We start from the raw sequence: 17,796 nt of genomic DNA, 5'->3' as shown, positions 1-17,796 counted from the left end.
CATTCCCTATTGAGCAAATGGCCATGGTCCTGACATGGGAGTCATCTCTTCTGATGGTTGTCTCAGGATGTTGGCAAATCGTTGACACTTGTCGCACTTTTTAACGAAGTCAAGTGCATCTTTCTGCATGGTGGGCCAATAGTATCCTTGTCGGATGGCCTTGTTTGCAAGTGACTTACCCCCAGCATGGTTTCCACAAACTCCTAGGTGGATCTCCCTCAAAATGTAGTCAGCTTCCTCACTGGAAACGCATCGTAAATACGGCATGGAAAAGCTTTTCTTGTAGAGCACCCCTTTGATAAGCGTATACCTAGCTGCCCGCATCTTGACCTTTTGAGCTTCTGCTCAGTCTGTTGGTAGCACCCCATCCTTGATATATCTGATGATAGGATCTACCCATTCCACACTCAATATCGCTTGTTGCACTTCAATTTGTCTCTCCTGAGATATAGATGGTTCATCCAAATATTCCAGTGGTATATTCTTATTGATCTCAGGTTCTAATGCAGTAGCTAGCCGGGCTAAAGCGTCTGCTTTCCCATTCTCTTCTCGTGGTATTTAATGAATTGAGAATCTTTGGAAGTGATTCTTTAATTCCTTCACCTTTTGTAGATAACTCTTCATCTTCTCGTCTCATGCCTCATATTCCGCTTGAACTTGTTCAGCGACCAGCTGGGAGTCGGTGTACACCTTTAATTGCTCAACCCCTAGGGCGTTTGCCACTTTTAATCCTACTATCAAGGCTTCGTACTCTGCTTCGTTGTTGGTTACTTTGAAACCAAACTGAAGTGTGTACTGTATATTTTCTCCCTCTGGGGAGACAAGAACAAGCCCGGCTCCGCTAGCCTGAGCAGTAGATGACCCATCCACGAACAAGTCCCAGACTACTTCTGGGCCCATCTGCTCACTTAAACTTGGTTCTGTCAAAAATTGGGGTTGTTTCTCCTCTTCTCGAGGGGTAAACTCAGCTAAGAAATCAGCAAACACCTGAGCCTTTACTGCTGTTCTTGGCTTATACTGAATGTCGAACTCCCCTAACTCTACTGACCACTTCATCAGTCGACCAGAGCTTTCTGGCTTATGTAGGACCTGTCGAAGGGGTTGATCTGTTAGGACCACTATCGTATGTGCTTGAAAGTATGGTCTCAGTTTCCTGACGGACATAATTAAAGCAAAGGCCAACTGTTCCATCCTTGGATATCTTTCCTCCGTACCCCTAAGTGCTTTGCTCACAAAGTATACTGGCCTTTGGACCCCTTCTTCTTCTCGTATCAGAGCTGAACTGACAGCTGTCGTGGAGACTGCAAGGTATATGTATAGTTCCTCTCCCGGTATGGTTCGAGACAGTAGTGGGGGAGAACTAAGGTATTGCTTTAGTTCTTTGAATGCCTGCTCACATTCTGGGGTCCATTCAAAAGCCTTCCTTAGCACACGAAAGAAAGGTAGACACCTGTCAGTTGACCGAGAGATTAGCCTACTCAAGGCAGCAATCTTCCCTGTTAGTCGTTGTAGATCTTTGGTTGATCTTGGCGATCTCATGTCAATGACTGCTCGGATCTTCTCTGGATTGGCCTCAATTCCTCTTCTGCTTACCATATATCCCAAGAACTTTCCTGAGGAAACCCCAAAGGTACACTTGCTGGGGTTGAGTTTCATCTTATGACTCCTAAGAACCTCGAAGGTCTCCTGCAGGTTAGTCAAATGGTCTTCAGCTTTTAAGCTTTTCACCAATATGTCATCAACATATACCTCCATGTTTCTACCAATTTGATGCTTAAACATTGCATTCACTAGCCTCTGGTATGTTGCACTAGTGTTCTTGAGCCCAAACGGCATTACTTTGTAACAGTACAAACCTCTATCAGTGATGAAGGCTGTTTTTTCTCTATTTGAGGTGTACATAGATATCTGGTTGTATCCAGAATATGCATCCATGAAACTTAATAGTTCGTGTCCAGCCGTTCCCTCAATGAGCATATCGATTCTTGGGAGAGGAAAGCTGTCCTTCGGGCAAGCTTTGTTAAGGTCGGTGAAATCCACACATAGCCTCCATTTTCCATTTGCCTTCTTCACTAGGACCACATTTGCCAGCCAGTCGGGGTATTACACCTCTTGAATAAAGTCGGCTTTTAAGAGCTTTTCCACCTCTTCTGATATAGCCTGATTCCTTTCTGGAGCAAAAGTCCTCCTCTTTTGTCTGACAGGTTTGAAGTCAGGATTTACATTTAGGCGGTGCTCCATGATAGTGGGGTCTATACCCGGCATGTCTTCATGTACCCATGCAAATACGTCTTGATTCTTCCTGAGGAATTGAGTAAGTTCATCTTTGATACCTGGGGGAAGTAAAGACCCTATACTCACTTTTTTCTTGGGCTCACCAAGGATGACCTCTTCTAGCTCCTCTGTAGGTTCCGCTCTATGAAAGTCTGGTCTATCTTTCCCTTCCAGCCCTTCAATCGTAAATGCCTCTTGCGATTTTATTTTTCTAAGAGAGGCGACATAACATTCGCGATCCATTGTTTGGTCCCCTCTTATCTCTCCCATACCATATTCAGTTGGGAAACGCATCAGGAGATGGTAAGTGGACGTGATTGCTTTCATAGCATTCAATGTCGTTCTCCCCAGGATAATATTATATGATGATGGGCAGTCCACCACTACAAAGTCCACCATTACAGTGACCTGCTTTGGATTGGCTCCTGCAGTAACTGGAAGGGTAACTGCCCCCAGTGGATATACTTTGTCACCTGAAAATCCCACCAGTGGTGACTTCATGGGTCGGAGCTTCTCTCGGCCAATTTTCAATTTCTCGTACGCCCTAAGAAATAGTATGTCAGCCGAGCTACCATTGTCTATTAGTATTCGTCGAACAGTGAAATTAGCAACGACCATGGAAACTACCAGAGGGTCATCATGGGGCTGGTGAATTCCTTTGTCATCTTCTTCAGAAAAGGTTATGACCGGCTCCTCAACTCGAGGTAATTTGGTTAGAGGACTTGTTGATGAGCACTGAAAAGTGCGCATTTAAACCCGTTAAGCTTAAGCATTCTAGTACCTTTATCTATCTTACTTTGCCATTTTAGACTTATTACGTGTTATTTATATTTTCAGGCACTAATCCCAAAATTTAGCTAACTCAGCCAAATAAGAGCTTAATTGAAGCAATCCTGAGATAAACCAAAGGAGGGAGCAAAGTGGAGAAAGAAATGAGCAAAAAGGAATCAAGTTGTGCAGCTGAAAAGTTCGATCGATCCAACTTAGAGTTCGATTGATCGAACATCTATGATCGATCACAGTACTTCTCGATAGATCCAACCTTGGCCTTTGCTGAAATTCCAAGTTCGATCGATCGAACATCACCTTCGATCGATCGAACCCTATTTTGTCCTATTCAAATGATTGATCTTATCCACAGCTGTACGCCTACCAACCACTTTTGTCTTTTTCCCCATAAATATCTTAAAAATATCCCAGCCTTGTCATTATCCGGAGGAGTCAGACCACTTCGATCGATCCAAGATGCAGTTCGATCGATCGAACCCATTTTCGATCGATCCAAGTTAAGGTTCGATCGATCGAACTTCCTCCAGCGAGAAAAAGTTAAAATCCAGCTCATTTATTCCGTCCTTCATCCAATCATTGGAGAATATGCCTTGCATGACCACAGCTCATCATGGGGTGTATTTGACCTACCTATATAAGGAATATGATACACTTTTTGAGTAAGTCTCTTGTCACACATTGAAAATCATCTTGGAGGCTATTCTTGGAGAGGAAGAAGGGAAGAAGCTAGAGCAACCATTGGAGGAGATCTTCACCAACAAGGAGCAGCCATGGAGTTAGCCCTTGAGGGTTGGATCATCACTACCATGAGTGGCTAGACATCCTCTTGGGGCTAGAGTTAGCCCCAAGCATGCTTTCTACACTCTAATCTTGTGTATTATTGAGGGATTAGTGTTGTATGATACATCTTGATATTCATGTATATATAAATTTTGATTATTTCATGGTTTGTGTGGTTTAATGCTTCCAATTGACTATTCTATTCTATCCATATGTCTATGTATGCTAGAGTAGGATATTCATGTGCTTATCCCTAGATTTAGTGTTTTTGATGCATGTCTATGTGTATTGATGCTATAGTTCTAGAGATTATCAAGATGATATGCTTAATGAATGCTATTTTGGTTCATTTGATGGTTTATGCCTATTATTGATGGTTTGTGCATCTCCCCTAGTCTAGATAGCTTTATTTTCATGCTAGTAGTGTAGATTTAGTGTAGTGGTAGTGTAATGTTAGATGGGAGGATAATCTACTCTTGATTTTTGATGTTCTATGCTTGTGAGTCCAAATGGCATATTCCTCTAATATTGTGTTGTACGTAGATTGTGAGCTTAATGAAGGATTAATGACTTGTTTTGATCTATTGTGCTATCCCCATGTTGTCTAGACAATATATGCTTTATTGTTTAGATATATTGTGCTCTTCACATGATGTTTAGACAATACTTGCTTGATTTGTCATCCTTGCCAATTGAATCAACCTAATGCACACACACCCTTATCATATTGCAACACATCCATTACCCTCAATTGATCACTTGTTAGTAGTATAGAAAAGTATTGCTTGGTGGTGATCTCTACACCCCAAGACCTCTCTCTCTCTTATTTACTTCATATTGTTTTATTTAGTTGAATTCAATTTAGCTTAATCAACCAACCAATCAATTATGTGATCACTCGACCTACTAACCCTAATTACCATAGTTTCACAATTCGATACACCATCAAATCCCTTGGGACGATCCCTACTCGCCCTATCTATATTTTATATAGAGAAAGGTAGTAGTGGCTTTCTATAAATGTAAAACTTGGCCACCTCCTAAATTCACAACTCTTCAAGCTTTGTTGGTTGTGGCGACTCCATCAAAGAAACCAACAAGTTTTTGGCGCCGTTGCCGGGGATTTTAAATTGGCAACGTCGAATTGTGAAATTCAATTAGGATTAGTACTCTTTTGATTGTGTCTTTACTTTCTTTTTATTTTCTGTTTTTGATTGCTTATTTAATTTGTTCTCTATTGACTAGGTGCATTGAGTAAGGAGCTAGCGAAGTAATTCCAAGCTAAGGAGCAAAGCAAAGCAAAGGAAAAATGCTTAAAATGAAAAATTGCTAAGTAAAATTGCTAAGCTAAGCTTTTAATTTTGGAGTTGAAGTGCTAAAGGACTATTGTGAGACCTTCTTACTCAATCTCCTTAGTTAAATCGGGGGCCCACGTGGAGGCATTTATTTGATATACATTGCATTTGAAAATTGTGGTTGTGAAGTTTAATTGCATTGTTGAGAAAGTTGCTTATTCGTGTTACATTGTGCATGCATGGTCGTCGTTCATTGAGACCTACTCTTGTCCCTCTTGATTTGCATTTAGAATCCACTATTAGGAATCCAAGGGGAAGAGGAAGTTCACATAGAACCAATCTACCAATGGACGCTCTCAATGATGATCATATTGAAGACCTTGGTCACATAGACCAACAAGACATCCTTCATCCTAATGTTCAAAATGATAATATGCAAGTTCCATTAGGCATGCCTAGGCCATACATTCATCAACCTCCTCAACAACAAGGCCAAATTCCAATGGGAATTCCAAGGCCAATGTATGCACCACAAACCCCCATCATTAATCAAGCTCAATATAACCAAGGTGTCCATGTTACACCTCAAGTTACTAATCCACCACTCGTATTGAGAGATCACTATGTGCCTAATGAGTATAATGCACCCACATGCATTCAATTGCCACCATTTAGAGCACACCATTATGAGATTAAAGCACAAACTATCCAAATGCTACCTAACTTTCATGGACTTCCTAGTGAAGAACCTTACAAGCATTTGGATAAGTTTCTTGAAGTTTGTTCTACCGTTCGATACACGAACATGCCGGAAGAAGTTTTAAGGCTGAAACTTTTTCCATTCACCCTTAACAATAAGGCGAAGTATTGGTTTAACAACCCTAGGCCTTTTTCTATAACTTCTTGGGCAGAAATGCAACAAGAATTTTTGAAAAAGTACTATCCGGTTTCTAAGACCAATGCTATGAGAACCGCCATTAGAGAATTCACACATGGGGAGGGAGAAACTTTCCACGAGGCATGGGAACGCTTCAATGAATTGCTTAGGAAGTGACCTCACCATGACATGCCTAAATGGCAATTGGTCCAATTCTTCTTTGAAAGCTTATCGGACAATTATAAAGGCATGGTTGATGCTTCAATGGGAGGTTCTTATATAGACCGGCAAGAGGAAGAAGTGTGGCATCTTTATGAGAGCATGAGTGAAAACTCTTTGCATAGAACATTGTCATCTAGGAATGGTAGAAATTCTCAAGGTAGGAAGAGTGTTGGCTTGCATCAAGTTGACCACTCAAATGATATAACCGCCGAGATGAAGTCTTTATCTCAAAAGTTTGATCAATTGATCAATCAAAACTTGGCGAATCAAGTGTCTTCCTTTCCTAACCATTCTCCTAGAGCTCAAAATGAATCATGTATGACTTGTTCTAGTGTTCTTCATTCTACTTGTAATTTTCCTCATGGACAAATTCAAAATGAACCCATTGAGCAAGTTAATGCAACATTTGTGAACCAAGGGAACAATCCTTATGGTAACCATTACAATCCCGGTTGGAGGAATCATCCTAATTTTTCTTGGAAAAACCAAGGGGAGGGCTCAAACTCTTCCCAAGGCGGTTTTCAAGGGAAATACATTCCATCTCCACTTCAAAACCAAGGATCCCAAGGTTCAAGACCATATAACTCATAAGGAAATCAATTTGCTAATTCTCATTTTCCTAACCAATTATATTCTCAAGGAAATTCTAGAGGTTCCGCTTTTGAGGAAAAGGTTTTAATTGCTTTGGGCACTCTAGAAGCAAATACTCAATTGTTGCATTCTCATTCTCAGTCGATTGCCAAGCTAGAAACCCAAGTAGGGCAAATAGCTGAAACACTTAATGCTAGAGAGAAGGGAAAGATGCACGTGAATGCCCCAATCAAACAACAATGTGTTGTAGAAACCAAATCCTCATTGGAAGGGCATAATGTTGGGCATGTCAATGCGGTAACAACCTTGAGAAGTGGTAGGGTAGTAGATAATCAAGTTAGAATGCCTAATGAAGAGAGTGAACCGGTACAACCTCAAGTTGTCACCCGTCCCGTTCTACACACTATTCCTCCTTCATTGCATGTGCATGATCTTGAGAATGAGAAGCCCTCAAATTGTGAGTTGAAAGATGATTTCCAAAGAGATTCATTGAAAACAGTGTTGAAAAATGTGTTTGAGAAAAGTTCTTTGAAAAATGTTATTCATGATTCTTCTTTGAAAAGTGATTTGAAATCCAATGAATTGAACAAGTCCAATGCTGAGAATTCTTTGAAAGAAAATGCTGAAAGAGTTTTTGAAAAAGCTCCATTTCCAGACGCTTTGAAAGGGTCCATTTCAAAAGAAAGGCAAAAGACCAAGAACAATGAGATAATAGATATGTTTAGGCAAGTCAAAGTCAATCTTCCACTTTTGGATGCAATTAAGCAAATTCCGGCTTATGCCAAATTCTTGAAGGACTTATGCACCCAAAAGCGGAAGAATAAGAGCCAAACATCAAAGAAAGTGGTCTTAACCGAACAAGTGAGTTCCATTCTACAACACAACACTTTGCTAAAGTTTAAGGACCCCGGTGCACCTACAACATCTTGTATCATTGGTGAACATGTCATCAACCGGGCACTTCTTGACTTAGGGGCTAGTGTTAACCTTCTTCCCTATTCGGTTTATGTCAAATTGGGCCTAAGTGAATTGAAACCGACGTCGGTGGTTTTATAACTTGCCGACCGATCCATTAGGAAGCCTAGGGGGATAATTAAGGATGTGTTGATTAAGATTGATAAGTTCTTCTTCCCGGTTGACTTTGTCGTCATTGACACGGAACCGGTGCCCAATCCAAAGAACCAAATTCCGGTTATCCTTGGCCGTCCTTTCTTGGCAACCTCAAATGCCAACATAAATTGTAGGATGGGGATAATGAAGATTTCTTTTGGGCACATGAGAGTGAAGTTGAACATCTTTAATCCCACACCCAATCCATTTGACAAATATGAGGAAGAGGTTAATGTGGTAGAGGAATATCATGATCTTGCTTGTGAAAGGAATGAGCTTTTGTGTATGAACAATGTTTTAAAGCCTTCATCTTCATCTTCAGCATTGCATGCAAGAAAAGTGATTTTGAACTCTTGTTGTGAAAGGGCGTGGAAGCCCAAGGAAAGTTTTGACAAGGAACTCAAGACGTCTTTTGAGTTTACCCCAACAAGTTCTTCCAAGAACCATTTGTTGGGAGTGACTCGAAACATCTCTCATCCCAAAAAGGAGGGGATGCATTGCAAGATCTTTGATCAGGGTTAAAAGAACCCTAGGTCTTGCTAGAGACGTTAAAGACTAGCACCGAAATTCGTAGGATGTCAAAACCCTATTCCTCCCTCATTTCTATCTTGCATTTTGATTCTTGCGAAGTCTAGATACTGTTTTTGTGGTTCATATACATTGGAAGGAACTGAGTAAGGGATTACATGAGCATTCAAGTCATTTTGAGCATTTAGGCATAATTTCAGTCGATCCAAGTTTTGGTTCGATCAATCGAACACTGCTTCGATCGATCCAACTATGGACTCGATCGATCCAGCTCACATTTTGCACCCAACACTTAGAAAAATTTTGGACCTGCATCCAAATTCCAAAATGCATGCTCTCAGGATCTCCAAATTTTTGAAAGTTCGATCGATCGTAAACCATTTCGATCGATCGAACTACCTTTCGATCGATCCAACATGTGGTTCGATCGATCATGAGTCCCAACACTTAGAAAAATTTTCAGGTCTCATCCATTTTTCAAAAATGTATGCTCCAGGGACTTTTCAAAAATTTTCATGTTCGATCGATCGAATTCCAAGTTCGATCGATCCAAGGTTCCAACACGTGTCAACTCTTGAGCCCTTAAACTTGTACATTCTTTATCCTCTTCGATCGATCGAAATCTTTCTTCGATCGATCGAAATTTGCAGCTCATTAATTTAATTTCCTTTGATTTTTCAAAATTCAAAATTCAAATTCAAAATTAAAAAAAAAAAAAAAATTTAGAGTGGAGACCTAGGTTCGATCGATCGAACTTAATGTTCGATCGATTGAACTCTGCATATCGTGTTTTTAAAAATAAAACCGAGTTGGATCGATACACTTAGATCGATCCAACTTCGAAACAAACCTTAACCCTAAGTCTTCCTCTCTCTCAATCTCAAACTCAATCCGGCCAACCTCCATTCCAATCATCTTCCTCATCTCCGGCGAGCCAATTCCGGCAAGGTTGAGCCTTATTTTCACCGCGGCTTCGCCCCCTCTCTCTCATCTCATCCCTCTCGGTTTTGAGGTAAACCGTGAGCCATTTCTTGATTTAAAAGTTTAATCGATGCATGATTCATGATTTTCTATATTGATTTATGTTGTATGTGTATTAATCATCTATTTTGAAGCATTAATTTCATGATTATGATATACATACACACACATGCATTCGGCCGAACCAAAATTGGGGATTTTTGATTTGATTTGGCATTTGGGGAGTGTTTGGGTGCTGAGGATTGGATGTTTGGTGTGTAGATGGGCCCACAAACACGTTTGTGTGGGCCCCGTGCTCTAGATCTCACAGATCTGCGACTTTTCAGATTCGGCATTCGTACAGTTCGATCGATCGAACTTGTGCTTCGATCGATCGAAGTAGTGAACTTTATTTCACTATCTTCGATCGATCCAACCTGTGTATTTTCATGCTTCGATCGATCCAACTGTTGGATTGATCCAACTCACTTCGATCGATCCAACTTTTGAACATTTTTCACTTCGATCGATCGAACTTTCACAGATCACACATACACACTCCATTCATCTTATGTTGTCTCATGCTATCTCTATATGCACAATGCCTGTGATATTCCACATTGATGCATTTCATACCTACATTGCTTAGCATGAGTCACATTTCATCATTGTCATAGATTCATGTCATCCATATTTTGTCTATCTTATTTGACATGCACGTTTCTATTATGCACTTAAATTCTTATATATCTGGCACTGACTTATATATTGAAATTTTCTCGTCTTTTTACAGATCATGCCTCCGCGGTTTAAGACAGTAGCCAGGCGATCTTCGGGGCCACAGCAACCCCGCAGACATATACGGCCCAGGATAGAGATGGTTGCAGAGCCATCTCATGCTCAGGAGGAGCCCGCACAGGCTACTCCCCCTCAGTCCCCATCCCACGAGGCTGAGGAGGGAGCTGACCACGTGCCGTCTACATCTCAGGCTCCTCCAGCCTTCACACCATCACCTTCTCCTGCGCGCCATTAGGCAGATGCAGCCGCCATGCCATCACCGCAGCCACCTTTACCGGCTCAGCGCCGTGACCAGTTGCTGCCGAGATATGCAGCCATGACCGTGGCTCAGGAGTCGTACTTCGATACTGTGTACTTCTCTGAGTCTATCCTGACCCGGTCTTGCTATCAGGATATCATGTAGCGGGGCCTCTCAGCCATCCTTGCCCCAGTCACCGGCCTTTTATACCCACGTCTGGTGCGGCTATTCTTTTAGCATCTCTGGCCCTTGCCGCGATCTACCGCGAAGATGATCACTACAGTGGACGGCCACGAGATTGTCATCACAGTTGACACTCTGGCCCGTGCTTGCCGGTGCCCACATCGGTGTCCACCTGAGCTTGCAGAGACATACCCGAGGCTGCATAGGCCTTCATTTTCTGACATGGCTGTCTCCTTGACAGGCCATCATGCCGGTGGTCAGACATTCGCCACCAGGACCTTCTTGCCTGACGACCTCTGGTTCATCGACACAGTTCTCTTCCAGAACATTTACATGGCGGGCCACAAGATCCAGAGGCGTCATGACTACTTGACAGCTCTTTACGCTTTTTACACAGGCTGCTGGGTATCTATCCCAGTCCTCATCTGGAGCGTGATGAGGTTACCGTATGATTCTTTCATTTCCACGGAGGACCCTAAGCGGTCCAAGGTCCTGCCCTTCGGACACCTCATCACGCAGATCCTTCTTGACCAGCGCTACAGAGTACCCCTAGATGAAGAGCCCTTTGCACGGTCTAGCTTCTATGGGAGGAGCGGCTGGAAGAAGAGGTACAATGCTCTTATTCGGAGTCTTCAGGAGCCAGCTGTAGAGGCAGCAACTGAACTAGAGGAGGAGGAGGCAGCCCAGGCACAGCCGGCACCTCCAGCAGCAGCAGATATTGCAGCGGACGACGCACCAGTCGGTCCGGCTGTCAATCGCATGGACATTGACCTAGAGCGACCTGCGGAGGAGTATGCCGATGCTGCAGATGATGCTGATGCCGATGATACCAGTGATCGAGTCGCTGCTCAGGAGCGAGTTCGGGAGTCTTCTTCAGAGGCATCTCTGCCTGAGTCTCCAGTTCCCACTCCCGGATTCGGAGCACGCTTGCAGACACTGGAGGAGGACGTAGCAGCCATGCGAGCCGACATCACTGCCCACCGAGTTGAGTTTACCTCTTTCAGGGCGGATGTCATGGCTTACTTTGCCGATCTCTCCAGCCGACTCCCTGCACCTGCACCTGCACCCGCACCTGCACCTCCAGCCACTGCAGATCTTCACGATCAGGCCTCCTGAGACTCCACTTCCAGTTGTTCTATGCTTTCATTTCTTTTATTCTGGATCTGTATTATACTGTCACTGTTACTGTATTATACTTTGCGGCCGGTCTGTCGGCTTTATTATTTTATTGATGTACCTGCACTTTATATTCTCTATATATTGCTTTTTGATTATGGATGTCTCTTAGTATCTCATATTTGTATGTTTGACTCCATCAGGTACACCACAGTGACTTCAGTGAGAGAGTGCTGCCCAATTTTTCAGGACCACTCTTACACCTCTCTCTCTATTCTCTATCTATCCCATTTTACATTTGCATGTCCATTGTGCATTGATTATCCTATCTTGTTATCTAATGAGTTTATCCGAGTGCAAAATTTTCAGGACCACAGTTTATCCCAAGTTTGGGGGGGCCATGCCACCCACTTTGGATACTTCTATCTCGATCATTCATGTCTAAAGCACTGGTATACTCTTTCCTTTGTTCTCTTCACACATTGAGGATAATGTGCAGTTTAAGTTTGGGGGTATTGGTGTATGTTTCAATGTTGCTTTAAAATTCAAATTTTGAGCATGTCTTGTGTATTTGAGGGATATTTCTATACTTGGTCCATTTCTAGCTATGATTTTGATCTTTTGAGGACTATATTGCTTAAAATTTAAAAATTGCTTGACTTGAGAGTCCAATACTCCTTGTATGCCTTTTGAATGCCATTTAGGAGTAAATTTTTCAAAAAAAAAAAAAAAAAAAAAAATAAATTAATATCATGCTTGCACTTGTGGTCCACATCATTTTGATTTTGTGATTGTTTTGAGATTCATTCTAGGATTCTACACTAGCACCGGCGCACGCTAGCATTCAATTGTGGGGTACATGCTTTGTTGATTATTGAATTCGTTATATCCCAATTGGGCTAGTAGTGCATTGAAAGCTTTCATTATTGATAAAGGTGGATAACAACCCCTTTTCATTGAGTAGCTGGGATTCTTGCCTCATTAAGCAGTGAACTTCTCGCGCCGAAAAGTGGAGGGCCCAAACTCTAGGTTAATAATTGAGTTTAAAAAAAAAAAAAAAAAAAAGAAAGTTGCAAAAGCAATAAAAGTGAGGACTTCTCCCAAAAGGCGAGAAGTGGGAAATGATTAGATGGTTGTTGTCTTAATTTGTAGCCTAGTTGATTTGAGTTTGTAAGTCCGTTGGGGTGTCTTAACACCTAATGCCCTAAAGCCATCTGGTTTGGGAGTCATTGACCTAAAGCTCGCTACATGAATCTTCTAGAAAGCTTAAGAGATCAACACATTGCACAATATTTCCATCTTTGATCCTCAATAAAAAAATAAAAAAAAGAAAGAAAGAAAAAGAGTGAAAAGAATAAGCACACCTAGAACAATAAAGCTTTAATAAAAGGTCCACTCTCTTATCTTGATGATCGGAACTAGATTTGTGTGCTAGTTTGAGGGTAAGGATGTGATTACTTCTCTAGTTGGCTAAGATAGCAACACACTTGATGCCGGACCTCTCACATGGATTCTAGACTTGTTTTGATTTTCATGATCATTTTCTTGATATGTAGAGGACTATACTTGCTTGCTTGATATTGAAATTTTGGGAGATTGCTTAAAAACGGTTGAAAAATTGCATACTTGAGGTAGTTTTCTCCCAATGCTTGTTTGCAATATTGGTACCTCTTTTGAAAGAATGAACTTAATGTTTGTGGGTACCATTTCTGGAAACCCTCACGAGACTTTACTCGTCCACTAGGGGTAACCTAGGGGTTTAAAAGGCTTGTTGCATATGCTAAATGCAATCGTGTTCCCTACGAAAATGGTGTTATCATTTTACTTGCTTTCCAGTTTATACTTGTATAGTTGTTTATTTCATTCCTTTACTTCTTAGTTCATTGCTAGGGACTAGCAATATTTAAGTTTGGGGGTGTGATGAGCACTGAAAAGTGCACATTTAAACCTGTTCAGCTTAAGCATTCTAGTACCTTTATCTATCTTACTTTGCCGTTTTAGACTTATTACGTGTTATTTATATTTTCAGGCACTAATCCCAAAATTTAGCTAACTCAGCCAAATAAGAGCTTAATTGAAGCAATCCTGAGATAAACCAAAGGAGGGAGCAAAGTGGAGAAAGAAAGGAACAAAAAGGAATCAAGTTGTGCAGCTGAAAAGTTCGATCGATCCAACTTAGAGTTCGATCGATCGAACATCTATGATCGATCACAGTACTTCTCGATAGATCCAACCTTGGCCTTTGCTGAAATTCCATGTTCGATCGATCGAACATCACCTTCGATCGATCGAACCCTATTTTGTCCTATTCAAATGATTGATCTTATCCACAGCTGTACGCCTACCAACCACTTTTGTCTTTTTCCCCATAAATATCTTAAAAATATCCCAGCCTTGTCATTATCCGGAGGAGTCAGACCACTTCGATCGATCCAAGATGCAGTTCGATCGATCGAACCCATTTTCGATCGATCCAAGTTAAGGTTCGATCGATCGAACTTCCTCCAGCGAGAAAAAGTTAAAATCCAGCTCATTTATTCCGTCCTTCATCCAATCATTGGAGAATATGCCTTGCATGACCACAGCTCATCATGGGGTGTATTTGACCTACCTATATAAGGAATATAATACACTTTTTGAGTAAGCCTCTTGTCACACATTGAAAATCATCTTGGAGGCTATTCTTGGAGAGGAAGAATGGAGGAAGCTAGAGCAACCATTGGAGGAGATCTTCACCAACAAGGAACATCCATGGAGTTAGCCCTTGAGGGTTGGATCATCACTACCATGAGTGGCTAGACATCCTCTTGGGGCTAGAGTTAGCCCCAAGCATGCTTTCTATACTCTAATCTTGTGTATTATTGAGGGATTAGTGTTGTATGATACATCTTGATATTCATGTATATATAAATTTTGATTATTTCATGGTTTGTATGGTTTAATGCTTCCAATTGACTATTCTATTCTATCCATATGTCTATGTATGCTAGAGTAGGATATTCATGTGCTTATCCCTAGATTTAGTGTTTTTGATGCATGTCTATGTGTATTGATGCTATAGATCTAGAGATTATCAAGATGATATGCTTAATGAATGCTATTTTGGTTCATTTGATGGTTTATGCCTATTCTTGATGGTTTGTGCATCTCCCCTAGTCTAGATAGCTTTATTTTCATGCTAGTAGTGTAGATTTAGTGTAGTGGTAATGTAATGTTAGATGGGAGGACAATCTACTCTTGATGTTTGATGTTCCATGTTTGTGAGTCCAAATGGCATATTCCTCTAATATTGTGTTATATGTGGATTGTGAGCTTAATGAAGGATTAATGACTTGTTTTGATCTATTGTGCTATCCCCATGTTGTCTAGACAATATATGCTCTATTGTTTAGATATATTGTGCTCTTCACATGATGTTTAGACAATATTTGCTTGATTTGTCATCCTTGCCAATTGAATCAACCTAATGCACACACACCCTTATCATATTGCAACACATCCATTACCCTCAATTGATCACTTGTTAGTAGTATAGAAAAGTATTGCTTGGTGGTGATCTCTACACCCCAAGACCTCTCTCTCTCTTTTTTACTTTATATTATTTTATTTAGTTAAATTCAATTTAGCTTAATCAACCAACCAATCAATTGTGTGATCACTCGACCTACTAACCCTAATTACCATAGTTTCACAATTCGATACACCATCAAATCCCTTGGGACGATCCCTACTCGCCCTATCTATATTTTATATAGAGAAAGGTAGTAGTGGCTTTCTATAAATGTAAAACTTGGCCACCTCCTAAATTCACAACTCTTCAAGCTTTGTTGGTTGTGGCGACTCCATCAAGGAAACCAACACTTGTCATTCCAACTTCATTCACCTCTGAAAAACTCCGAATTCTCCTAGCATGATGAGCCTTCCGAGCTGAACTCGTCTTACCACCACCAGCGAAGCCACCCGATATAACTTTGATCTCACCCATTGGTTGGTGTTGAGGAGGGCGATCATCTCGGCACTCCCGGGCTGGGTTGGAGCCTCATTTTCCATTTCTAGTTGTGAATTTGCGTAAATGACCTTTACGAATAAGGTTCTCAATCTAGTTTTTGAGGTCGAAACAATTCTCTGTGTTATGTCCATGGTCCCGGTGAAACCTACAGTATTTATCTCGAGACCTCTTTGTTGGATCAGCTTTTAGCTTTGGTGGCCATTTCAATGATGCGTCATCTTGAATCTGCAGAAAGACTTGTTCTACAGATGTATTTAGGGGGGTATAGTTATTATACCTGCCTGGGCTCGCTGGGCGGCGAAACGATCTGTCAGCCTGGTTGTTTGAGAATTTCTTGTACTTCAATTCCCTTTCCTCCCGAGTGCTAGGTGCTGGCCTCTTCTTATCCGACCTCTTATCTTCACTATCTTTGTTTTTTCGTGCATTTATAGCATCGTCAGCGTTCATGTGCTTCCGCGCTCTAACCATCAACTCTGTCATGCTTGTAGGGGCTTCATTTGATAAGGAAAATAGGAACTTAGAAGTCTGTAGTCCTCCCATAAAGGCTGTGAGGGCAACCTTGTCGTCCACCTCTTCAACTTGCAGCATTTCAGTGTTAAAACGACTTATGTAATCACGAAGGGACTCTTCCTTCTGCTGCTTCACATTAAGTAAATGTGTTACTGGTCTCCTGTACTTCTGCCCAGCGATGAAGTGTCCTATGAATTGTTTGCTTAACTCTTCAAAGTTTTCAATGGAGCCTAGCTTTAATTTATTGAACCAGAGACGAGCCCAACCCTTAAGTGTGGTAGGGAAAGCCCTGCACATAATCTCGTCCGGTACGGCTTGAAAATACATAAGAGCTTTGTAGGTCTCCAAATGGTCGAGAGGGTCCCGCGTCCCATCGAAGCTCTCAAGAGTTGGCATCTTGAATTTGCTAGGTAGAGGACAACTCATAACAGCTGGGCTAAAAGCTAGGTTAGTCTTTTGTACTATATCGTTCACTGCAGCCTGGCCCTTCCCTTTCATCACTTGCATGACATCGTCAACCTTAGCTTTCAGATCCTGCAACTTTAGATCGAACTGAGTGGCGTCCTCATTCTTGTCTCCAACATAACTAGAAGTATCTCCACGGAGCCTGGTGGTATTCCGTTCAGGGGACCGATGGTGATGGCTCCTCTGTTGACCCGCTATTTGACTAAGCTCAACATTGTTGTTAACCCTACGGGAGTCATCGTTGGGTACTTCATTGTTTCTCTCCTCGTTGGGGGCGGCTAAGCGTTGCAGAATCATCACATTTTGCTGGACTAATTGGTTCACCAGTTGTTCCAACGCTGTGACGCGTTCCTGATCATTTGGGACGACGGGGGGTTGCCCCATTGAAGTCCCTACATCAGAAGCCTGCAACCCTTCGCCCTCGCCAGCAGCCAGACCAGATCGCAATAGAACCATGCTTTGTTTAGAGAACAAAAATAAGTTCCCACAGACGGCGCCAACTGTTGAAGATGGATTCTACGCAACCCGGATCTGATCTGACTTCCTGAATAAAGAGAAGAAAAAGTGATCCTACAAACACCGGTGTGTTACTGGTGGAGTAGGCTCCGACGAACAAGTCAGTGTGAATGATAATCTCTCTGGAGATATCGAGATATTGAGTTAGGGTTTTTTTGCCTACCTCCAAACGTCGATTAGCCCTCCCTATTTATAGGACTTGGGTCAGGATGTTACGTAGCGTCCACGTCGTCCTTAATCCTTATCATAATCTGTTGGCCTAATCCTTATCGTATTCTGCAATTCTTATCGTAATCTGTAACCCTTATCTTAGTCGTAGTCCTTATCTTAGTCTGTAGAGCCTATCTCAATCTTATGAGATAGCGCGTTACTTTAACGATCTTCCCCTATCCACGGGTAATTAAATTATAATCATCAAGAGGGAAAATAGTTTATAGTTTGATTGATATTGTCTTCAATTTCAATTCCGATTCAAGATGTTGAAATTAGACGCCCATTCTTCCAAGTTCTCTATTGGTGTCACCACATGCTGAGA

At 41.7% G+C, this 17,796-nt stretch overlaps 1 protein-coding gene across 1 annotated transcript; it reads right to left on the bottom strand.

Annotated features, from left to right (window-relative positions):
• Positions 1-15,860: 15,860 nt before the first annotated feature.
• LOC132272920 (uncharacterized) lies at positions 15,861-17,201 on the bottom strand. Its single transcript, XM_059773985.1, has one exon. It carries the CDS (start codon positions 17,199-17,201, stop codon positions 15,861-15,863), a length of 1,341 nt encoding a protein of 446 aa, XP_059629968.1.
• Positions 17,202-17,796: the final 595 nt, after the last annotated feature.

The sequence above is a fragment of the Cornus florida genome, unplaced genomic scaffold (genome assembly GCF_030987335.1).
Source record: "Cornus florida cultivar Cherokee Brave unplaced genomic scaffold, ASM3098733v1 CherokeeBrave_3.0.0_Hap2_Chr09, whole genome shotgun sequence".
Classification (NCBI taxonomy): domain Eukaryota; kingdom Viridiplantae; phylum Streptophyta; class Magnoliopsida; order Cornales; family Cornaceae; genus Cornus; species Cornus florida.
This window is presented reverse-complemented; position numbering and strand designations above follow the sequence as displayed.

Coding starts and splice junctions, on each gene's coding strand:
- LOC132272920 (XM_059773985.1), bottom strand. CDS start 17,201: ATGGTTCTATTGCGATCTGGTCTGGCTGCTGGCGAGGGCGAAGGGTTG.